The sequence below is a fragment of the Gobio gobio genome, assembly GCF_949357685.1.
Source record: "Gobio gobio genome assembly, chromosome: 6".
Lineage (NCBI taxonomy): Eukaryota > Metazoa > Chordata > Actinopteri > Cypriniformes > Gobionidae > Gobio > Gobio gobio.
In genome coordinates, this window is record NC_137102.1 from 25,367,564 (window position 1) to 25,392,881 (window position 25,318).

Genomic DNA, 25,318 nt, shown 5'->3' on the forward strand with positions numbered 1-25,318 from the left:
AGAGGAAGGATCCTTGACATTGAGAAACACCTAGTGATTCAATTATATTTTAGTTGATGCATTAACATTGATTCAACGATGATTCAGTGTTGGTCTGCTATCTGGGACATCACTATCTACTAGCCGGGAATTAATACCCAGCAGGCACACAACGTCATAAGACGTTGCTATTTGGCTACATTTTGGTTGCGACGTCAGGTGACCAAAATTCAACGTCAGCTCAACGTCTAATGCCAACGTTAATTTGACGTCCAATACCAACGTCAGCTGATGTTGATATTTAGTTGTTTTTAGGTTGTGTTGTAAAGTAACCAAAATCCAACATCGAGCCAACGTCTCAAGCCAACATTATATTGACGTCAGATTCTAACATCATTAGACGTTGATGCTTTGTTGGTTTTAGGTTGTGGTATTAACTAACCAAAATCTAACGTTGAGCCAACGTCTCCAGCCAACATCATATTGACATCAGATTCTAACATCATTAGACATTGATCCTTTGTTGGTTTTAGGTTGTGGTATTAACTAACCAAAATCTAACGTTGAGCCAACGTCTCAAGCCAACATCATATTGACGTCAGATTCTAACATCATTAGACGTTGATCCTTTGTTGGTTTTAGGTTGTGGTATTAACTAACCAAAATCTAACGTTGAGCCAACGTCTCAAGCCAACATCATATTGACGTCAGATTCTAACATCATTAGATGTTGATCCTTTGTTGGTTTTAGGTTGTGGTATTAACTAACCAAAATCTAACGTTGAGCCAACGTCTCAAGCCAACATCATATTGACGTCAGATTCTAACATCATTAGACGTTGATATTTTATTAGTTTTAGGTTGTGAAACTCTAACATGAAACAGGAAACTCTAACATCATTAGACGCTGATATTTTGTTGGTTTTAACACATTTGTAGTGGAGTAGACCTCCCGAAACTACTAGTGTCGAGGAGCGGGCATGTTACGGATACGTGGTGTTGTCAGACGCGGTACGCAGTAGGCGGATGTTTGTACAGTGAGCTGAAATGACAAGAGTGCACATTTGGTAAATAAATATAAAACAACATTTATTCATCACACAACTATCTACAACACAACCAAGGAGGCTTTGCTTGAGTTGTTTCTCTGGATTTTGTTGTTTTTAAGGAAAAAAAATACTAATTTTGTCTCTTTAGCATTGTCACCTTTTCCGTTCTACATGGAGCTCACGCGTCCGTTGTTTTTTTTAAACATTTTTTTATAAGGACTCATTTTTTATATAAGGATTTTTTTCTACTTGCCCTGCCAAAATTTTCACTGGCCCAACAACAACAAAAAAAAGTAATAAATAAAATAAAATAAGCCCAGTATTGTTTTTGTTGGTTTTGATCCATGTAACCTTAACAAATAAGTTTATGACTCCAAAAACTACTAGCCTAACTAATATATATTGTAAATATTGTTAAAGACAATCAGTAATAAAATAAGAACAATCAAATTACGAGCAACAGCACAGCAGAACAAACATACAAAAAATGTAGGTTAATATAGGTCTAAACTAGTTCCCTTTCGAGGGAACTCCCACTGCATCGGAACAACGAATTTGGGGACACTCCCTAAGCAACAGCGCGTCTGAAGTATGAATGAAATCAGGCCAATCCTGATTGGTGTTGCGTCATGACGTAACTATGATGGCATACCCGGAAGATACATAAAGGGGAGCCCGGGCATAGTAATGGCAGTTATCGCTCTTCAGCATAGCGCTCTTTGTGAAATCTGTCTGTCTATTTATTGTTGTACGTTGTGAGAGTGAAAAAGTGTGTGTGAAATGGCGACTGAGAAAGCAAGAGACTTTAAGCAGTGTGTGCATCCGTGTCCCCGTTACATGTCGGGCTCGGACACACACTCGCTTTGTGTACAGTGCCTGGGTGTTGAGCATGCTCGGGCGGCTCTCGAGGGAGCCGCCTGTGATCATTGTGAGCGGCTCACACTCAGGCTCTTGCGTTCTCGGCTGGCCGTGTTTGATGAGGCCGGCCAGCCTCGTGAGCCCTCTGGTTCTGGACCCCCAGTCGCCGAGGCGGCTCGGCGTCGCAGATCCTGGGGCTCACAGCGGGATCTGTCAGACAGGTTTGGGACTGCTGAGGCACCTTCCCAAACTTTGTCTGACGATTCCTAGATTCTCCCTCCCCGTGTGGAAGCCTGCGCTGCGGCTTCTTCCCCCGGGGTGGAGAATCCGGTGTTCATTCTCTCTGGTTCTGAGGAACCAGATGAGGTGGATATCGAAGCGGGTGGTGGAGCACCATATGAGTCGCCACTTCACCCACCCGCTCAAGAGGAACTGGTCGAGGTTTTGACCCATGCGGTGGCCAAATTAAGAATTGATTGGCCACAGGAAAATGAGGAAATCCAGCCACCAAGCAGGCTGGATGACCGATTCCTTTCACGCCGGGCTCAAACACCTCGTCGGGGCTTGCCTTTTTTCCCGGACCTGCACAATGAGTTGTGCAAGTCTTGGAGAAAGCCGTATTCGGCGCGCGTTTCCAATCCCCCTGTATTGGACTATTCTAATGTCCTGGGGGCGCGTGAAGCTGGATACGGGACGATGCCGCGGGTGGAAGATGCTCTCGCGGGCTATCTTTCTCCCGAATCGGCATCGTCGCTGAAAGCCCCGGTACTGCCCACCAAGCCCTGCAGGGACACCTCAGCCTTGGTGGGCAGAGCCTATATGGCGGCTGGGCGGGCTGGTAGTTCCTTGCATACTCTTTCCATCTTGCAAGCCTACCAGGCCGACCTCCTGAAGGAGTTAGATGAGGGTGAGGGTCCCTCTCCGGGGGACATATTGGAGCTCCGGAAGGCTGCGGATTTGTCTCTCCGCATCACCAAGGAGACGGCCCGTGCTGTGGGCCGCTCAATGGCATCCATGGTGACTGTGGAGAGACATTTGTGGCTGAATTTATCGGGGATGAAGGAGAAATAAAACCTTCCTCCTAGACTCCCCGATCTCGCCTTCTGGACTGTTCGGCGAAGCTGTTAATACCGTCGTCGACAGATTCCAGGAGGCGAGGAAGCAGTCAGCGGCCTTCCGCCATACCTCCCTCGTCGCTCCAAAGGGAAGGCTGCCTCCAGCGGGCAGCCTCAGCCGTCCACCAGTTCCTCGCACCGGCAGGTGCAAAAGCAGAGCATCGCCTCTCGAGCCCCTCCTCCTGGAGCTTGGCAACAGAGGCGGCGCTCGCACCAGCAGGCTTCCGCACCTATGGGCGATTTAAGAAACGTCCTTCAGGCTAGGAAGGCTGCTGGGAAGAAGTCCTAGCTTCGGCTGGACTTCATAGAGCGGTCCCCCCCGCGCGGGAACAACCGAGGTTATCCCCGCCGCGGCGTTCTCGGGAAATCGATGTGGTGATCCCGCCGTCACAGACGCTTCGGGCCACATCGATTTCCCGCGGATGTTCACTGCTCCAGCCGCCTCCGGGAGGACTTGCGACTGGGCAGTTAGCGCGTCCGTACACCGAAAATTGTCCCCAACTGCTCCCTGCCGGTCCGCCGCTTCAGGGGGTTGGGGACGAGGCTCGGTTGACACCCGAGGCCAGCCTCGAGAGGCTGGTTCCCTTAGTAGATTATCTCGGCGCGTGGGAACGCCTTCCGAGTATTTCTATGTGGGTCCTGCAGACTGTAGAAAAGGGTTACAGACTGCAGTTCAGTCATCCTCCACCAAAATTCTGTGGAGTGACATGGACTGTAGTGGAACCAGAGCGGGTTCGGGTTATGGAACAGGAAGTAGAATCCTTGCTGGTAAAGGGGGCCATAGAGTATGTTCCCCCACCAGAGAGGGAGTCCGGGTTCTACAGCCGGTACTTCATAGTTCCAAAGAAGGATGGAGGGTTGCGTCCTATTCTGGATCTGAGGTATTTGAACCGATCTCTGATGAGGTTCAGGTTCAAAATGCTCACCATTCCTACCATCGTGAGTCAGATCCAGTCCGAGGACTGGTTCGTCACGATAGATCTGAAGGACGCATACTTCCATATATCCATCCTTCCGTGTCACAGGAAGCTCTTGAGGTTCGCTTTCGGGGGCGAGGCGTACCAATATCGAGTGCTTCCCTTTGGTCTAGCTCTTTCCCCACGCACGTTCACAAAGTGCATGGATGCAGCTCTGGCTCCAATGAGACTCCAGGGCATCTGTGTGCTGAATTATATCGACGATTGGCTCATTCTGGCCCAATCGTACGATATGGCGGTTCGGCATCGAGATGTCGTTCTGGCCCACATAAAGTGCTTGGGGCTGAGACTCAACACCAAGAAAAGTGTGTTGACGCCATCCCAGAGAACAACGTTCCTGGGAGTCGTGTGGGATTCGACATCGATGCAGGCGCAACTAGCTCCCACGCGAGTCGAGACCACGCGGGCGATGGTCTCAGGATTAAGGCTAGGCCGCAGCATCACTGTCAAGCACTTCCAGAGGGTGCTGGGTCACATGGCAACAGTGTCCAATGTAATACCTTTTGGCCTGCTGCACATGAGACCTCTACAGTGGTGGCTGAAGACCAAGGGGTTTTCCCCCAGGGGGAACCCGTTCCGTATGATCAGGGTAACGCGCGTATGCCTTCGTTCCCTAGCCATATGGAAAGAACCTTGCTTTCTGTCCCAGGGGCCAGTGTTGGGAGCGTCCTGTTGCCGGAAATCCGTTTCAACAGACGCCTCCCTCACTGGTTGGGGCGCGGTCATGGACGGCCGCTTTGCGAGGGGCCCATGGGAGGGGCGTCATTCCTCCTGGCACATAAATTGCCTGGAGATGATGGCGATCTACAAGGCTCTCAGGAGCTTTCTCCCGGACCTCGGCGGTCACCATGTCCTGGTACGGACAGACAATACGTCTGTCGTAGCGTACCTCAACCGGCAGGGGGGTTTGAGATCGCGCCCTCTATGCAGACTGGCGCATCAGATCCTCCTGTGGGCCCAAGGGAAACTGTTGTCCATCAGGGCAATGTATGTCCCGGGGGTCCAAAATCAGGGAGCAGACATCCTGTCCAGGCAGGGGCTGAGGCCCGGGGAGTGGCGACTCCACCCAGAGGTGGTGGAGGCCATGTGCGAGAGGTTTGGCCCAGTGGAAGTGGATTTATTCGCGTCTCAAGAGACGACCCACTTTCCACTGTGGTTTTCTCTCACGCATCCGGCCCCTCTGGGGCTGGATGCCATGGTGCAGACGTGGCCGAGGCTGCGTCTGTATGCATTTCCCCCGATCGCTCTGCTCCCGGGGGGTCCTGGAGCGAGTCCGTCGACAAGGCGCCAACCTGCTTCTGGTGGCGCCACGTTGGCCGACTCAGGTTTGGTTCTCGGACATCATAACTCTGCTGGCAGGTCAACCTTGGGAGATTCCTCTGAGGAGGGATCTCCTGTCTCAGGCAGGGGGCACGATATTTCACCCCCGGCCCAAGTTATGGAACCTTTGGGTCTGGCCCCTGAGGGCCCTTGACCCTTAAGATGGCCTTTCTCTTAGCCATCACTTCTCTGAGGAGGGTGGGGGACCTTCAGGCCTTGGCGCTTACGCCGACTTGCCTGGAGTTTGCCCCTGGCGAAGTGAAGGCCATCTTACACCCTAGGGCCGGTTATGTGCCCAAGGTGCCATCTAGCGTGGTCAAGCCTTTGGTTCTTCAGGCATTTCATCCTCCGCCTCACGTGACGGCGGAAGAAGGGAGACTTCACCTGCTCTGCCCGGTCAGAGCCCTTAAATTATATGTGGAGAAGTCTGCGCAGTGGAGGAAATCTGAGCAGCTATTAGTGTGTTTTGGTTCATCTAAGAAGGGGCTGCCTGCGTCAACCCAGACTATCAGTAACTGGATTGTCCAGGCAATAGCCACGGCCTATCAGGTGCGCAACCTGCCTTCACCTATGGCCGTGAGGGCACATTCCACCAGGGGCATGGTCTCTTCGGTGGCCCTCCTTTCTGGGGTCCCTTTGCAGGACATTTGCGAGGCGGCCGGATGGGCTACTCCGCACACTTTTATTAGATTTTATAGTCTGCACCTCCCTGCGACGCCCGGTGCTAGGGTACTCCAGTCCTAGCTGTGCCCGGTCTCCGGCTTCACACTAGGACTGGTGCTACCGTCGGTGTGGCCTAGTGGGTACTCGTTCCCCAAATTCGTCGTTCCGATGCAGTGGGAGTTCCCTCGAAAGGGAACGGCTTGGGTTATGTATATAACCCTTGTTCCCTGAGAAAGGGAACGAGCACTGCATCTCGTCGCCACACCTCGGCAGGCCTGGAGCGCATGCTTCATCGCGATAACTGCCATTACTATGCCCAGGCTCCCCTTTATATATCTTCCGGGTATGCCGTCATAGTTACGTCATGACGCAACACCAATCAGGATTGGCCTGATTTCATTCATACTTCAGATACTTCAGACTTTTCAGGTACCCAAATAGTAATCAAATGTAAAATATTACTGCATAGTCTGCATTAAATTATATATCACTGCATATAAATATAGATTAACCCTTATTAAAAGTTATTCCGTCATGAGTCGTGAGTGATTTTTTTTCTGTCTTTTGTTATCTCTACGATATTTTCCACTTTCCATGTTACACGTTAGGGGGCACTATTACACATCTCCTGAATGAGTACAGCATCTCTTGATTAAAACAAGCGAAGAAGAAGAAGCAGCAATAACAACGATTACAGACTGGGGATATCACGGAATTCATAGTGTGAAATATCCCAAACCATTGCTTTTGGTTCCATCTATTAATTGCTCAGTCAGTTGTTTGTTGTTTCTTCTCTTTTTTTGTGTACATATTCACAACAGACCTAAGTAAATTTTTAGAGATTTTTAGGTTTTAGATTTTGGAATTGCATGTTATCCCTTGTGTTGCCAGAAGATAAAAACCTGGCATGGGTGAGCCCATGACCTTCCATCTAGCACCAGAGTAGAACCAGTGTGACATCTGCATTAGATATGAAGAACCTGACAAAAACTATGACAACCGGTTCATAATGTGTTACGTATTATTAATTATTTGGACAAATGAGATAATGGCCAGTTTCAATATGAATGTAATGTCTGTCCAACGTTGGAGTTTGATGTCAATCTGGTGTTGAGTTTAGAACCCAATGTCAGATTGACGTCAACCTCCAACGTTGGACGGATGTTGCATTTTGGTTGAAAATGAAAATCGGGTTGACGTCAGAACCCAACGTTACATTGACGTCAGAACCCAACATCAGATTGACATCAACATCCAACGTTGGACGGATGTTGCAATTTGGTTGAAAATGAAAATTGCGTTGACGTCAGAAACCCAACGTCAATCTGATGTTGTGTTCTGACGTCAACCCGATTTTCATTTTCAACCAAAATGCAACGTCTGTCTGACGTTGGGGTCCAATGTCAATCTGACGTCATATTGAGGTCCGGTGCCTGCTGGGTAATACAGCGTTTTTTGTTGTTTTCACAGATCTGTGTGAACAGGGATCGTTTTGACAACATTATCGTTGCACCTTTTCTGTTTTTAGTAATAATAATAATAATAATAATAATAATAAGTTTAATTTATATAGCGCCTTTCCCAAGCTCAAGGACGCTTCACAATAACAGTAAGTAACAAGCAGTTTACACATAGACGGACAGTGGACATTTGCCCAGTCCAAGTAATGAGCGATTGCAGTTGCAAATCGCACTACATATGCAATACAACATGAAAAACAAAGGCAACAAACATTAATTACAGACAGCATGGTGGGCAGTTTGAGTAAAGATGCAACAGATTATTGGTAGTCAGTTAACATTGTGATTGTGTTATGTCAAGTTAACATATTCATGACTGATAATACTGATTAAACAAATGTGTTTTAAGTTTACTTTTAAAATCATTTAACGTGGTTGTTGTCCTGAGAGCCAGGGGGAGAGAGTTCCATAGCTTAGGGGCTGTAACAAAGAAAGACCTGCCACCCATAGATGATAGGCGAAATCTCCGCTCACAGAGGAGTTCACAGCCAGAAGATCGGAGAGTTCGAGGGGGAATATAAGGAGAAAGTAATTCAGAGAGATAGGCTGGAGCAAGACCATTGAGTGACTTAAAAGTAAGCAGAAGAATTTTGTAAGTGATACGGGATAACACGGGTAGCCAGTGCAGTTTGAACAGAATTGGAGTGATATGGGCAGTTTTTTTAGTGTGAGTTAGTAGTCTTGCGGCTGAGTTTTGGATATATTGCAAACGTGAGATAGAGTGTGCTGGTAGTCCAGAAAAAAGAACATTACAGTAGTCGAGGCGAGATGTGATGAACGCGTGGACTAGTGCTTCAGCGTCTTTTGGGCTGACATAGGGGCGGAGTTTGGCAATACGGCGCAGATGAAAAAAGGACGCTTTACAAAGTTGGCTAATGTAAGCGTCGAACGTCAGTGAAGGATCAAGAATGATACCCAAATTTTTTGACAGTGGCAGATGGAATTATTGATGTAGCTTCAAGGTCAAGTCTGGGAATATCACTTATATTCTTTGTTAGAGATGGAGGGCCAATGATTAATATTTCTGTTTTAGTCAGATTCAGACTGAGAAAGTTGGAGTTGAGCCAGGTCTTTAACTCATTTACACATGATGATAGTGATGTGGTCTGGTAAATATAATCCGGTCGGCAAGCAGTATATATCTGGATATCGTCGGCATAGCAGTGATATTGAAAACCATGGCGGCGAATAATTTGTCCGAGAGGCAAAATGTAAATAATAAATAGTAACGGGCCAAGAACTGAACCCTGTGGAACACCTTGTTTGAGAGTGACAGTGGGAGATTTGTAATTGTGCATAGTGATGTAGTATTTCCTATCTGTTAGATAGGAGGAAAACCAGGATAATGCAGCCCCTGAGATACCAATCTCTGATAGGCGCATTAGTAGGACTTTATGACAGACAGTGTCAAAAGCTGAGCTGAGGTCGAGTAGTAGAAGTAAGGAAATGTTTCCCGAGTCACCAGCGAGTAAGAGGTCGTTGATAACCCTTGCTAATGCAGTTTCAGTACTGTGGTTTTGGCGAAAACCAGACTGAAATAAATCAAAACTATTGTTGAGAGATAGATATGACTGCAATTGAGTGGCGACAACCTTTTCCATGATTTTTGAGACATACGGTAAATTGGAGATTGGGCGGTAGTTAGCGTATTCAGTTGGGTCCAGATTAGTTTTTTTAAGAATAGGAGTAACTGCAGCCGTCTTTAGTGAGACTGGAACAGAAGCAGAGAGAATAGACATGTTTACAAGATGTGATATAGGTGCAGAAATGGCAGAGTTACAGTGTTTCAGAAGTGTTGTAGGTGCAGGATCCAGCCGGCAAGAAGAAGAATTGGATTTCTGTATCATTTCACTAATCAAGATGGGATTGGTCAACATAAAGTTATTAAGTGTTTTTGTCTGAGCTTGCTCACAACTAGAAGTGGTCGGTTCATCACTAAAAGTCCCACGTAAAGCATCCAGTTTCCCCTGAAAGTGGTGCAGAAAAGAACAGCACAAGTCGTCAGATTCTTGTAGACAGGCATTGTGCACGGGTGCCTGAACAAGCTTATTTACAATGCTGAATAGTGATTTAGGCCTGTTGTTTGCGTTATTGATTAAATTAGCGATATAAGAAGAGTGAGCTGTATTTAAGGCGGTTTTGTAAAGCGTAATATGGTCCGAAAATGCTTGGAAGTGTACAGTTAGATTGGTTTTCCGAAAGAGACGTTCCAGCTGTCTGCCTCTTGCTTTCATAGCCCGTAGCTCAGCATTAAACCACGGCGAAGAGTGGGACAAGGGAACAGACCTAGTCTTAATTGGAGCATGCTCATCCAAAACATCAGCAATGGCAGAATGGTACAAGTCAAATATTTTGGATGGACAGGTGGAATCAAAAACATCAGAAATAGCAGAAGAAGTAATCGATGCGGCAAACATGCTAGCATTAATAACATTGATCTTACGATAAGAGATGTTAATATTGTCAGTACATTTAGTTGGACAGATTAGTGTAAAATCAAGGGTAATAAGCTTGTGATCAGAGATAGGAGTCACCAGACCATTGATGGAGATGTCATTCAAGCCAGATGTACAAACTAAGTCAAGTGTGTGGCCGTGAGTATGAGTTGGGAAGTTAACATTCTGATAAAGTTCAAAGCAGTCCAGAACAGTCATTAACTGAGTCCTATTAGAGGAGGGAATATCAACGTGAATGTTAAAGTCACCAAGCAAGATGACCTTGGATGATGAATCACAGGCTAGCGTTAGTAGTTCACTTAGTTCAGAGAAAAAATCGTTTTGCTGTTTGGGTGGTCTATAAATCAGGATGATTGTAAGGGGACTGTTAGAGGAAGTTTTCAAAACCATATATTCAAATGACGTAGTAGTGTGGAAGTCCAGCTGAGCAAGTGTTATGGAGTTGCGATAAATGACCGCAAGGCCACCCCCTTTAGTATATAAACGTGGCTTAGACAGGTGCTGGTATCCGTATGGTGTTAGCAGATTAAGATGCATGAAGTCATTCGGTGTTTGCCAAGTCTCAGTAAGGAATATCATATCCAGATTTTTGTCAGTAATAAGTTCACTTAGGTAGGGGCCTTTGTCCGAGATAGAGCGACAGTTCAGTAGAGCAAAGTGGTTTTGCAGCACTTCTGAGTTATCAGCTGAATTGACATTGAAATCTGACTTTCTTACGCAGACAAGCGATCGCGGTGGACGGCAGTCGCTTAGGCGTTTCGGATTGACCATAGTTCTGTGGCTTGACCAGATGCACGGGATAACAGTTGGTGTTGATTGCTGATAGTTAAAGGGACTTCGGACTGAACGGTGCACGTAGCGCGGGCGCCGGGTGATCCCGAGCGAGCGGCAGTGCTCGTATGTTTCAGAGTTGAGGCGTGGGTGCCGGTTAAGCGCCCTGAGTTCGCGTGACAGATATCCAAAATCCATGTTGGAAGGAAACCCAGTAAAAATAAGGGAAACCAGAGACAGCACGAGTGCTATAGCCTTTGGTGTGTTTGTAATCGCCATGAGAAAATCAACTACCAGCAGAGTTACGTTAGCCAGGACCACAACCATCACAACATCTATAAAAGCTTACGGAGAGGAAAGCTATCCAACCTGACAGCAAGCTAATCGAACAACTGGTAAGAAGAGTGTTAACTCACCTCACAGTCAATCCAACAGATGGAGGAGAGAAGGGTGAGAGGGCTCGTAGCAGGCTGACAGCAGAGAATCTCAGCGGTGACAGCAACAAAAGTACACTCAGCCAAGTAGAAAAAGTTAAGTCCAGTTTGTAGCAGGATGCAGAAAAAGAAAGAAACACCAACTGTCCAAGAAGCGGACACAGCAAACGTAAACAATAGACGACGAAGCGTGGAGCGGCAGCCAGATGCGCGCATCTATTGACAACAATAGTACATTGTTGTCGTGTAAACGTAACCTTAATACATCAGTGTTTGCTGTTTCCTTTTTTCCATAGAAGGTTCTCATTTGTTGTCATGGCAACTCTTTGTTTGATTTTTTGAGCCACCTGCTACTTGTTTAACTCTTTAGTTATATTTATTCCTCAGTTTGAGTTGTTCTTTGTTCATTCTCATTTATTTATAGTTGGTTGTATTTCTTCTGCATTGCAGTATTCCAGTATTAGTTTCTGCGTGTTATTTGGCTTGGTTTATTGTTAAATAAAGTGGCTGTTGTGCACAGATCTTCCCTCAACTTCTCGTCCTTGCTGCAAATAATTTATCTCCTGCATGGGGTCTTCCGGCATCCAGCTTCTTCTGGACGAAGGTTTCACCTGGATTCACCTCAAGCCGCTGATCTGGTCACTCCACCTCGGCCCGTCATCCAGACTCCTCTGCCTTGGCTCCTCCCGCCCTCGGCTCCACTTGGGACCAGGGGTCTTAAGGGTCAACCGGGCTCCCTCTGTCAGACGACGCCTTGTCTGCGCCACAGATTTGCGAGCCATCCGCTGTACTACGTCACTCCATCCCTACGGCTCCATTTGGCTCTGCCCTCCCTCCTGTTTCACCTCGGCCCTCAGTCGCTCTGGCTCCACCTCAGTCCTCTAGTACACCGGTTCCTCCTCGGCCTTGGCCTCGAGTCCACCTGCGGCCATCGGCCTTACGACTACACCTGGCTCTCTCATCAGTTCTTTGTCCGTTCTCGATTGGTGATAGTTGTTGTGTTTGCACAACAAAGTTTCCAGTTTTCTCCTGTTTGTTTGTATTGAAGTCTAAGTATTCTTAATTTTCGTGAGCTTCATTTGCACAGCATAAACTGCATTTTATTGCTAATAATTGAATATACATAGCTATGTCTTGGCGGACTAGATCTGCTATGCTGCTGTTACATGAGAGATGTCTACTGCCGAAACAAATTAAACGCATTGCACATGAATAGAGGGAATAGGATACAAGCTGCTGCAAGGAAAGTAGGGAGAACCTCCTAGCAGATCTAGGAAGGTGGTGCTGTGAAAGGAGGAGGGCTGGGAAAATTCTCCTTGGCGTGCTGCACTGAGTTAAGCCAGTTCAAAAACAGAAACAAATAGGCTTCTTATATAGAACAAAAAAGATTGACTAGCTAAAGCAGTCGGCTTTAGGAGAACCAATCAGCTGCTCACAAGAGTTTCATGACTGTGTGAACGAACTATGTTTAAAATGTTCCTGATTTAATACAACATATTATTCCTAAAACAAACATGGTGAAAATGTACTTTTTCTGGCTGTTTACAGTATTTTCTGAGTATTCAAAACAGAAATCCAAAATCCCCTCTGTAAAACCCTTTAATTCTAATATATCAACAAAATGAAACCTGGCTTTTTCCAATGTTCTAATTTCTGTTCTGGAAATATATGCAAAGACGTGAATATTTAATTAGATAATGCTTCATTTGCATATTTAAACATAACACAAATGTAGATTGTAAATGTAAATTCTAGTTATCTACTGGCAAAATAAACCAAACATATGAACGAGTGATTTTGAGCAATCATTTCTCAAAGGTGTATCTTTAGTTGTACAACAACGCTCATACTTTGTTTCTTTTGATTTTAAAATCAAAGACATTTAAGGGAATTTAACAGCAAGTGTAGATAGCATTTGTGACGGACAAAAATACCTGAAGTCGTGTCTTTAACATGTCAATTGGTGCTGTCACAGTTCTGGACACTGCATCTGCCAAGCCTGCGGCCAATATGAAGTTCCCCCAGATTGACAGGTCAGTCTCGTCCTGAGATAACTCAATAGGCAAAGAGCGACTCTCTCCGACATCAAACACCTAAAAAGACAACATCCTTTTATAAACCTGACGATAAACAGTGCAGATTTAACATATATGTGCAAAATCTTGAAGTAATTGTTTTGTTAAAATGACATTTTCCCCGTCATTTTCTCATGTCATATACTCAGTATGTAAAGTCTTACTTTCTCTGCAGAACACAAAGATTTATAGAATAATATCTTAGTTCTCAAGGAACACAATGCAAGTGAACGGTGACCAAAAGCTCCAAAAGCACATTAAGACAGTATAAAAATAATTAATGGTAATATTAATATTAATAGTGGTTTAATCAATGTCTGTATGTTCTCATCATTTTTGGGTGAGAAAATAAAATGCAATTCCTGGATGGATCTAAAAGCTGAGTGTTTTAGGAGTAGGAGTTTTTTGCAGAAGAAAAAAAAATCTAACTCATCTGATTAGGGGTAGGTTAGGGTTAGGTTAGGTAAATAATGAGATAATTTTCCTTTTGGGTGAATTATTATTTTAAAGTTTAAAGGTATTTTACAATTTTTACCAAGTTATGCTTCCAGGAAGATACTAACTCTCCAATGTTTTCTGCTGGGTTAATGATGACGTGCTGCAGGAATTCCTCCCAGTCTACGGTCATAGAGTTGTCTTCATCCATCCTAATGACAATCAGAATTAAATGTTAATAATCTAATAACTGATTAATAATACAATCAATACAATTTCCTAAGCATTGGATGGATTTCATGCATTTAATATAAATTGTACCAGAACACAAGGTCTATTTAAGACTTACATAAATCTGTATGTCAAGGTATCAGACCCCAGATTACAAAAACATGGAAGGATCTTGATGTGACATTTATTTTCTGTGGCATTGTTACAAATGGCATAGAAATCAATATCAAATATCATTATAAAATATTGCAAATGTGAAGGCGGCAGCATCAGGTCTCTTACATTTGAATGATTCTCTTTGCATTGGTTTTTGATATGACCAAACCTAATTCCTTAAACAGAATCATGATATCATCCAGGTCAATTGCCCCTAATCAGAGGAAAGAACATATATTCAATTCAATTCACATTTATATAGTGCTTTTCACAAAACATAGTTTTTAAAGCAGCTAGCTTTACAGAAAATGCATGTTTTCTAATTAGTTTCTTAGGATATATTTCTCAATGCTCATCTCACTTTTTCAAAACTCTTCACACAGTTATCTATGTAAGCTAAACTATAGGATTATGTTTTGTAGTTGTCTTTTCATTCCTATGTTAGTTTATTGTGCTACAATTCAGTTTAGCTGTTTGATAATTTGTCTCCTTAGTTAATGATTACCTCCACCTGTCATCTAGTTCCCTTGTTACCTCTGTGTATAAGTACTCCCCGTTTCGTTCAGTTCCTTGTTGGTTTTCATCATTATTAAGTGTGGTAAGTGTGTTTATACTCCTAAGATTCTCACGTGTATTCCTGTTTTGTGGATTAAAGACTATTTAGATTTAATGAATTCCTTTGTCATTACTGTTGGATTGCAACCACAACCATGACAGAAACCCTCAAAATGAGTAAAATTAAAGAGGACTGCCTTTTCTGGAACGACCGGACGCTGGAGGAATATGTGGAGGGCTATCTACAGCTGTACAACTAGGCACGCTGGGTCGATGTAATCCTGAAAGAACTTTTCTGGAGCGGGATGATGTCATCCTCAGCCAGATGCTGCTGCTGAGTCGCCGTCCTGTCGCTGAGTTTGTGGATTACACCCTGTGGGTGCTGATCCTCCCTCACCTTGGGAGTCGTCGAGAACAACATTCTCTACGCCTCCCTGATACATATTCCATCACCAGACGCTCTCTCTCTCCCCACTCCAGAATGGACTGCTCGTCCCAGCCCGGAGAGTGGGAAGGAGAGATGGAAAGTTAGGGAGATATTCCGCTGCGTGCCGGAGTTTGATGCCCAAGCCCACCATGGATACAGAGCCTGAGCCAACGGACAACATGCGAGTGCCGCCTCCCACCCCGGAGCCAGAGCCAGCCAATGCATCCTTCGGCTAATCAACTTTCGGTCAGAGCCAATTACCGCCCCTGAACTACCTGGTCTCTTCCAGTCATCTGCCCACCCCGCTGGACTTATCTGGTAAAGTGGTGTTGTGCAGCCCCTCAACTTCATCTTCAACGCTGTTTCCCTTTCAGTCGGTCACTACGACGTACGCCGGTATTACCGACGAATTGGGATCACTTTAGAGAGCCCCTATCAGCTTCGAGATTTAGAGAACAGGCCAATGGGCCATTGGCGTGCAAGATTTGCATCTCGCGCTACGCCCCGCGGGTATAAACAGGAAGCGAGAGCATCGCACTGACGTCATTCACTTCGGAGCCGAACGGCGTTGATGAAGCAAGCCTGCTTTTCTAAAAGAAAGCCTATCTGCAAGAGAGATGCTCCAGAGAACGAGAAGGACGCTCTGTGATGGCGAAAAGGCACAATCAGTGAGACATGTAACATGCGGTTCACCGCTGCATCAGCATAACAAACTGCTGTTCTCACAGCAACTGTCGGTATGGTGAGGGCGTTTGTTTCAGTGAGTGCACCACAGGACTGCACTTACCACCTGTGTGTTGCCGCGGTCTTCCCCTGGGTGCTTCAGCACTGTTTTAAGAGCGTTTCCTCACAAAAGAGCAACACGGGTGTGACACTGCGTCTTTTTCAAGACGTCATTCCACTCGTGCGTTTCTGGATGCGGTTGTTTCCTGTCCTGACGGCCACGATCCCTCTCGCATAAACATGTTGAGACTGTGTTCGTGGGTGATCCGTGTTCTCTCAGGGGAACGGGATCACGTCGACGCGCTGGTCATCTCGCCTTCCGTGTGAGGGTTTGAGTGTTTGAGTGTTCAGCGCGCCGTGTGCCGTCTAGCTGCCGAGTGACAGCGCGGGTTGCCACGGCATCTCAGCGCGCGTCACTCGGCGGCTACGCATGTTGAGACTGTGTTTGTGGGTGGTCTATGCTCTCTAATGAGAGCATAGCCACGTCGGCGCGCTGTTCGTCTTGCCTTTTTCATAAGGGCTTGAGTGTTCAGCGCGCCGTGTGCCGTCTCACGGCCACGCCCACTGTCTCACATGTCTGCTGGTAGCTTACAGATGGGATTGCTGGTCCTAAAAAAATAAATAAATAAAAAAAAACAAAAAAACAAAAGGACCTAGCGTTTCGTTTGGGGCTCTAGCAGAGGACAGATGTCAGTCGCTGCATCGGAGAGAGGGCTTGTGTGTTGAAATGAAGATAATGCTGAGATTCCCACTATAATAGTGGGCGCTCGTGCTGAATCCGATTCATGCTCGACAGCCATGCTTTCCCGGGTGGCTGAGGCATAGTGCAATGCATAAATCGCCTTGCCTGCCCCTTGCCTTTCCCGGATGTGCGTTGGAAGGCTTTTGCATTATGGAACTATTGGTGCCAAAATATGGAACACCAATAGGGCCATAATCTGTATAAAGTTTTCCTCTCTCTCACTACCCTCATCGGTGGGGTGGCAGTGCCACTGGCAGGCCACCTCCGCCCTGCTTAGGGCATGAGGGTAGTTCTCAGCCGAGGTTGAGCTGCGCACAGCGCTGGCCCTTGGCTAGACGATGTCCAGAAACACCATTGACCCGGATTTGGTTCGGGACTGTTCTTCCCCCGGAGGAGGGCCGGGTAAAAACTATTAGTAATTCTGTTCCGCCACTGGGGTTAAAAACAGCCAGTGGTACCCAAAAATATATATATATAAAAAAAAAATAAAAAAAAGAGAAGAACAGTTCCAATATCTCTGGGTCTCGGGAGTTCAGGAGTGGCAGCGTGTGATGCTACAAGTCTCGCCGCCCTCATTCCCCTCCCCACAAGAGGGCGAGAATGGCAGTGTGTGACGCTACAAGCCTCGCCACTCTCATTCCCCTCTTCTCAGCGGTGTGTGGACGTCAGTGCGCGACGCTATGCCTAGCCGCTCTTGTTCCCCGCTGAGGAAGGAGGTGAGGCAGACCGTGTGCAACGCCACAAAGCCTTGCCACGCTCAGCCCCTCCTTCATTTGGAGAGCGCGCTGGGCGGTGTACAACGCTCCCATGCCTTGTCAGCCTCTGGTGCCTCTCCAAATCGCCAGAAGGGGGTGCCGGCTGTGGGAACGCACTCAAGCGGCCTTCCCACACTCGCGCACCCCCTCAGCGGATGCAGGTCGTGTGTCAGACCCAGACCCCTACACGGACCACTCCCATGTCGTCCTGGGGTCCCTGCATTCCGCCTCGCTGCCCTGCTGCGGGTATGTCTGTGGTACCGATGGCCCCGCTTGTTCGGTCTCTGGGGGCCTGGCTAGCGCTCCCCAGCCCGTCTCGCTGGGTCATCTGTACCATCAGACTCGGCTTGCGATTCAGTTCGCCCGGCGTCCGCCCAGGTTCGGGGGCGTTCACTTCACGTCTATTGCGTGGGTGGATGCCCCCGTGCTTCAGGCGGAGATCGCTGTCCTACTGGCGAAGGACGCGATAAAGCCGGTCCCTCCAGCCGATATGAAGTCCGGGTTCTACAGCCCGTACTTCATTGTACCCAAGAAAGGCGGCGGGTTACGGCCAATCTTGGACCTGCCTTACTTGAACCGTTCCCTCCACAGGATGCCGTTCAGAATGTTAACGCAGAAACGCATCTTCAGGTGCGTCCGTCCCCAGGATTGGTTTGCAGCGATCGACCTGAAGGACGCGTACTTTCATGTCTCGATTCTCCCTCGACACAGACCGTTTCTACGCTTTGCTTTCGACGGACGGGCATGTCAGTACAAAGTTCTGCCCTTCGGGCTGTCCCTGTCGCCCCGTGACTTCACGAAAGTTGCGGAGGCGGCCATTGCTCCCATGAGAGAGCGTGGTGTTCGTCTTCTCAACTATCTCGACGACTGGCTGATTCTTGCCCAGTCGTGGGAACAGTTGTGCGAACACAGGGACATGGTGCTTCGGCACCTCAGCCGGTTGGGTCTTCGGGTCAACTGGGAGAAGAGCAAACTCTGTCCCGTACAGAGGATCTCTTTTCTCGGGATGGAGATCGACTCGGTCGCCATGACAGCGCGCCTCACCGAGGAGCGCGTCCAGTCGGTGTTGAGCTGCTTGAATACGTTCAAACGCAGTACAGCGGTTCCACTGAAATAATTTCAGAGGCTCCTGGGGCATATGGCAGCAGCAGCCGCCGTAACGCCGCTAGGGCTGCTCCATATGAGACCGCTTCAACACTGGCTACACGACCGAGTCCCGAGATGAGCGTGGTACAGCGGGTTCCTCCGTGTCCAAGTGACGCCGAGATGCCGCCAAACCTTCAGCCCGTGGTCGGACCCTTCATTTCTACGGGCAGGAGTGCCTCTAGAACAAGTGTCCAGGCATTCTGTTGTCTCCACGGATGCCTCATCCACGGGCTGGGGTGCCACGTACAACGGGCTTGCAGTATTGGGTCTGTGGACGGGGCCCCAACTGCAATGGCATATCAATTGCCTGGAGTTGCTGGCGGTTCGTCTTGCTCTCAGCCACCTCAAAGGGTCGCTCAAAGACAAGCACGTTCTGATCCGGACGGACAGCACTGCGGCCGTTGCGTACATCATCAAACAGGGTGGTCTACGCTCCCGCCGCATGTCCCAACTCGCCCGCCATCTCCTTCTGTGGAGTCCGAAGCATCTGAGGTCCTTTCGTGCCATCCACATTCCGGGCCCGCTCAATCGTGCGGCCGACGAGCTGTCACGGTTGCCCGTGCTGCCCGGGGAGTGGAGACTCCACCCCCAGGTGGTCCAGCTGATTTGGAGTCGCTTGGGGCTGCACAGATCGATCTGTTTGCCGCCCCGACACAACCCACTGCCAGTGGTACTATTCCCTGCCCGGGGGAACCCTCTGCACGGATGCCCTGGCACACAGCTGGCCCCGGGGCCTACGCAAATATGCGTTCCCCCCCAGTGAGCCTTCTTGCACAGACACGGTGCAAGGTCAGGGAGGACGAGGAGCAACTCCTCTTGGTAGCTCCGTACTGGCCCAACAGGACTTGGTTCCCGGAACTAGTGCTCCTCGCGACAGCATCTCCTTGGCCCATTCCTCTGAGGAAGGACCTCCTGACTCAGAGACGCGGCACCCTGTGGCACCCGCGTCCGGACCTCTGGAAACTCCATGTCTGGTCCCTGGACGGGATGCAGAGGTTCTAGGTGACCTACCACAAGCGGTAGTTGACACCATCACTTCCGCCAGAGCCCCCTCTACGAGACGGCTATATGCGTTGAAGTGGAACCTGTTCGTCGACTGGTGCTCTTCCCACCGAGAAGACCCCCGAAAGTGTTCGGTCAGATCTGTGCTCTCTTTTCTTCAAGACGGGTTGGAGCGAAAGCTGTCTCCCTCCACCCTCAAGGTGTATGTTGCCGCTATAGCGCAATCATGACCTGGTTAATGGTTAATTCATTAGGCAAGCATGATCTGATCGTCAGGTTCCTGGGGGGGGGCGAGGAGATTAAATCTGCCTCGTCCTCCCTTTATACCCTCTTGGGACTTGACTCTGGTGCTGATGCACTTCAGAGGGCGCCCTTTGAGCCTTTACAGTCAGCTGAGCTTAAGATCTTGTCTCTAAAGACAATACTCCTGATTGCATTGGCCTCAGTTAAGAGGGTAGGCGACCTGCAGGCATTTTCGGTCGACGAATCGTGCCTGGGATTCGGACCAGGTGACTCTCAGGTAACCCTGAGACCCCGGCCTGGATATTTGCCAAGGTTCCCACTACTCCCTTCCGGGACCAAGTGGTGAGCCTGCAAGCCCTGCCTTCGGAGGAGGCAGACCCAGCCCTGGCTTTTCTCTGTCCAGTTCGCGCCCTGCGCGTCTATGTTGACAGAACGCAAAGCTTAGGACCTCAGAGCAGCTCTTCATCTGTTACGGAGGACAGCAGAAGGGAAAGGCTGTCTCCAAGCTGAGGATGGCCCACTGGATAGTGGACGCCATCGTCTTGGCTTATGAAGCCCAAGACGTGCCCTGCCCGCTCGGGTTAAGAGCCCACTCCACTAGGGGTGTTGCTTCTTCCTGGGCGCTGGCTCGTGGCGCCTCGCTGACAGATATTGTAGAGCTGCGGGCTGGGCGACACCTAACACTTTCGCTAGGTTTTATAGCCTACGTGTAGAACCGGTGGCTTCTCATGTGCTCGCTTCCCATAGTCAGCAGCTGAAGTGCCCGTTCTAAGTGTCGGCTTGCTGCGCCATTCCCTTCCCCATGGAACGGATACGTGCGCTTATTTTCTCCAGTCGAGTTCCCCAGGATTGGCGAACCCTGTTGAGTCCTCCGCACCCCTCGGCAGTCGGATGTGGCGGAGCGTCTGACGCCAGGTCTGGCACTTGTATGCATTGGTGGAACTTGTGTCGGACTGGGGTCCGTATGTCGTGACCCCTACGGCGGTCCCATACGTGTATTCTCCACGGTACAGCTCCCTACGGTGAGCTCGTGTCTTTCCCTTGGCAGAGTTCCTCTGCCGTCTCAGTTCGGTGTCGTCCCCCGCCTGTATAGGCCGGGGCCACCTCTGGGACTTCCGTGTGTTGTGCTGCCCACGGCCAGCCCATACGTGTTCTCTCCACATGGTAACTCCCTCCGGGTATGATGTGGCTCCCGCAGCGTCCTTCGGGCACGCTTTCCCAGCGTTATCCAATAAGTCTGCTGAATGGGTCTTGCGGTTACGTATGGTAACCCTCGTTCCCTGAAGGAGGGAACGGAGACGTACGTCCCGTCGCCACAGTTCCTTACCATCACTACATGGCCGAGTCATAGTTCGGCTCCTCAGTGAAAAACGTCAGTGCGATGCTCTCGCTTCCTGTTTATACCCGCGGCGCGGGGCGGAGCGCGAGATGCAAATCTCGCACGCCAATGGCCCATTGGCCTGTTCTCTAAATCTCGAAGCTGATAGGGGCTCTCTAAAGTGATCCCAATTCGTCGGTAATACCGACGTACGTCTCCGTTCCCTCCTTCAGGGAACGAGGGTTACCATACGTAACCGAGACGATCTCCAGCTCCTGGCCCTTAACTTCATGCATTTTCTTGTTTTGTAAAGAGATTTTACAAAAACCATTGTACAATTCTCCTGTCTCCCACTTTTTTTTCCTTTTTTTTTCGTGTTTTTAGGTGAAAAACCTTTGCTAGTGCAATGGAAGAGACCTGTATGAAGTATTTTGGTAGTTTTAGTGCATTTTGAATGTGAAATTAACTGCTGCACCAACTAAGTTGGTTAGAGTTTTGAAAAAGTGTTGAGAAATGTGTCCTAACGATAAGAGTAAGATAACTGTAAGAGTTTTTACAGTTACACTGTAAGAGTAATCTGTTACCAGAGGTGACTGTGTCAAAGTAACATCCAAATTGCTGAAATGTAGCAATAGTCGCATCATGCAGTTAGCTAACATCATGTATTCATTTCAGGAAAATATAAGAATACAAAAAATTTATATAATATCTACACTCTAAAAAAAAAGGCTCGTAATCATAGGGGAACCTTTTTTAGTGCTATATAGCACCAATTTTGGTGCTTCAGTGGTTCTTCACCACTTTTTTTTAGAGTGTAGTCTCTAAAATATGATTTATATTAATTTATATAAAATATATTTTTGACACTGTTTTGGTATACTTTGTTTTGTGAGTTACTACCAGTTCAAGCTGTTTAAATAAAAAAATAAAAATGATAGCATAGGCTATTTGTCACAGACAACTTACCACATTTATTTCTGTCAAGGGCATGGAAATCTATTTTCCATTTCTTCTCTCTGTCCATCATGTAAATAAGAAATTCCTGATAGCTTAGACGTCCATCCTCGTTTTGGTCGTAATTGGACAAGATTGCCTGAACGAAAGAATTATCGACTATTATTTGCTCACCCAGAAAATAATTGTAGCCTAATCCAGAGGCTACATGAAAGAATGATTAGGCCTATACCTGAACACCTCTGCACTTGATATCAATAGAAAATCTTACTTGAACCTTTTCAAAAACGGGTTCCACACCTATCCTTCGCATTTCACTCTGCAGCTCCTCGTGAGATATAAAACCGTCTTTATTCTTGTCGAGTTTATCAAACAAGCCGCGGAAGTGATCCATGATGGTGTAAAAGACAAAATGTTATTTAAATACCATACGAGCTTTAAGTAAGCCTATTTGTTTATTTTGTGGTCGTTGTTATATTTTGACCTTATTTACTCTGATAACGCTGAGTCATATGTTGCCGGAGGATGGAGTGCGGTGGTCCAGCGAAATGCCATCCTTCCTCTCACCGGGAATCTGGTGCTGTACCGATGCTAACCAGCAGATGGAACTGCGCTGTGTGGTGCAGATCTTCAACATTGTTCACAGACCAAACATGGTCATTTCTAAAAGCAAACCTGTGGGTGCCTGGTCGCATTTTACAATGTATTCTTAACAGACTGGTTATCTAATATTTTTTCAAAGATTAGGCCTACTTCAAATATGCAAAATCGGTCTGGGTGAAGGGGAAAGGTTGGGATGGAGAGGAAACCCGATCTTTTGATGGCAGTCTGCCACTACTATACTTAGAGGGCTGCCTGTTAATGTCAGATTTTCCATCTATTTTCAGAAAATGACGTCTAATAACCTGCATCTATGACAACTTTGCTTAGCTTCTGATGAAGACTGTGCTTTTAGTTTAATCTTATTTAGCTAAAGCTTTACGCTAAGTGGTTTCACACATGGGAGTTATACTTTATAATAACCTGTTGCCTGCAGTAATATGAATTAAAAAGGTAACAATTTACAGTAACATTGTTACATATGTTACACTTGCCATAGTAATAATAGTAAAATGCATAATTACAAGCAACTAACTAACCAACCCAAAACCAAATCCTACCCTAACCCTGTAGTTACTAAATTTTACTCAGTACATATATAATTACACTGTATTGACACCTTAAAATAAAGTATAACCTATAAAAGTCTCCCATTTTAGTCTTGGTCAACAGGACAGATTATTTAGAACTGGTGTTAAATGAAGGGAGACAATAATAAATGAAGAACAGCCTATAGTGGGAAAAACACAAAAGTCATAAGAGGCTGCAGCAGCAAATGCAACATAAGATCATTTTTGGGATGAGATGTTACCTATGACCTACAGTAAGCATACTAACCATTAATTAACTATTCTCTTTGCTTGATTTCTCATAAGTGTAACATGAGGATATGACAGAATGGGTGAATTCAGGTGATGGGCCACAAGTGGGCCACACAAATGCTTTCTTTATGACTTTTGATTACTTCAAGGTGGGCCATCCATAATTTAACAAACTCCAAAACATTTAGTCTACTCTAGGCTGACATTAAATCGATGGGTTTGTGAAAGAAAAATTCCATATTTAAAACGTATAAAGTAAAATATCTAGCAGGTGGACTTCATTATTAACCGTTTTTAACCCCCCGGAGCCGTGTCGAGTACTTTTATAATGGATGGATGCACTTTGAGCTTTCAATTTTGGGCTGCCACTGCCATCATAAAGCTTGGAAGAGCCAGGACATGTTTTAATATAACTCTGATTGTGTTCATCTGAAAGAAAAATGTCATATACAGCTAGGATGACTTGAGGGTGAGTAAATAATGGGGGTAATTTTCAATTTTGGGTGAACTATCCCTTAAAGTTACAAACATAATACAACACTGAACAGCAATTTGCTACATTTCTACAGTAGCATATTGAATATATATTCAGAATCTAAATCAATTAGATGTAAATTAACACCTAAACAAGTGTTAGTCTTTCAGTTTCACAAATGGTGAAACTTATAGGAATAATTTTGGAGGCTATAATGTAAACATTGACTAATATATATACTGCAATGAATTATAAACAATAAAGAGTGTCATTCTTGTTTTGTAAAGAAACTTTATGAAAGAAAACATTGTATCCTTAACCAAGGATAAACTAGACCGAAGTAACAGAACCCTGACATAAGCTCATTGTGTTATGAGTGTTTGTTGGGTGAAGACCAGGTGAAAGCCTTATAGTGTTATTGAAGAATGACTTGATTTAAGACATGAATGAAGTGTTTTTGGTAGATTTATTCCATTTTGTAAATGTAAAATTTGCTGCTGCTGTGCCACGCTGATATTGGTTAGGAGAACTGTGTGAAGACTGGAGAGTTTTGAAAAAATGAAAGTATTGAGAAATGTGTCCTATTTAGCGATTGTAAAAAAAAGTAAACACCTTACAAGAAAACTAACTTTCAAAATTAACTTTGCATTTTATCCCCTGTTAACTGTAGTAACAAACAAAACAGGAACTGTTACAATAATATTTATTTGCATTTTGTGAGCAAGCTAAATTAGAAATTAAAATCTTATGTCGGCAAGTCCTCCTTTGAGGTGAGCCACAATCACCAGTGTCATATTGCATCAGCCAAAACTATTTTATTATTTAGAGAAATAGTGTCCCTTTAATTAAAGACCATTGTTGTGCTCTGAAAGTGTAAACACATTGAACACAGTACAATCTATCAAGCTTAAAGGCCCACTTTACCTGAATTAATCCTACATTACAGGGTTTTTTTAAACAATCGCTAGGGCACATTTCTAAAAACTTAGGTCACTTTTTCAAAACATAGTTCTCCTAACAAGCTTTCATCTTGGCACAGCATTAATTTCATATCTATAATTTACAGCATTAAATGTTACATTGTCCATGTTTGCATTACAGTACAAAATTATTCCACTGTAAAATCCAACAGTGATTCTAACTAACACTTGTTTTAATTGTAAAACTCCAGTAATCTGTACTGTTCACATTCTATACCTTGTCTAGTTCAGATTAATTGATTGGTTTGAGTGCCATTTTGTCAAGCAAAAACCAATCAAACTCACAATTATGGTGATCAGTGTTCTCATTTATATATTTATTTTAATTTACATTTACATTTATGCATTTAGCAGACGCTTTTATCCAAAGCGACTTACAACTGAGGAGTACAAGAAGCGATCCGTCATGAAGTATATTTCAAAATGGTATTACTGTAGAAATGTATCAAATTACTGTCTTATTAATGTTTGTGTTATGCAAGGTTTTGATGTTTATGTTTAACAGTTTTGAAAAGAGTAGGCTATGTAAACATGTGGA

General features: G+C 46.1%; 1 protein-coding gene across 1 annotated transcript in view; it reads right to left on the reverse strand.

The window, feature by feature from the left end:
• The window catches only part of slc25a24l (solute carrier family 25 member 24, like), a gene marked incomplete at both ends in the record, with an annotated part of 35,387 nt that extends 13,089 nt beyond the window's left edge, over positions 1-22,298 (reverse strand). The window contains 5 exons of the mRNA XM_079820441.1: positions 13,077-13,235; positions 13,753-13,864; positions 14,166-14,253; positions 21,917-22,043; positions 22,176-22,298. Coding sequence (XP_079676567.1) covers positions 13,077-13,235; positions 13,753-13,864; positions 14,166-14,253; positions 21,917-22,043; positions 22,176-22,298 — 609 coding nt within the window. The remainder of the gene's footprint in view (positions 1-13,076; positions 13,236-13,752; positions 13,865-14,165; positions 14,254-21,916; positions 22,044-22,175) is intronic.
• Positions 22,299-25,318: the final 3,020 nt, after the last annotated feature.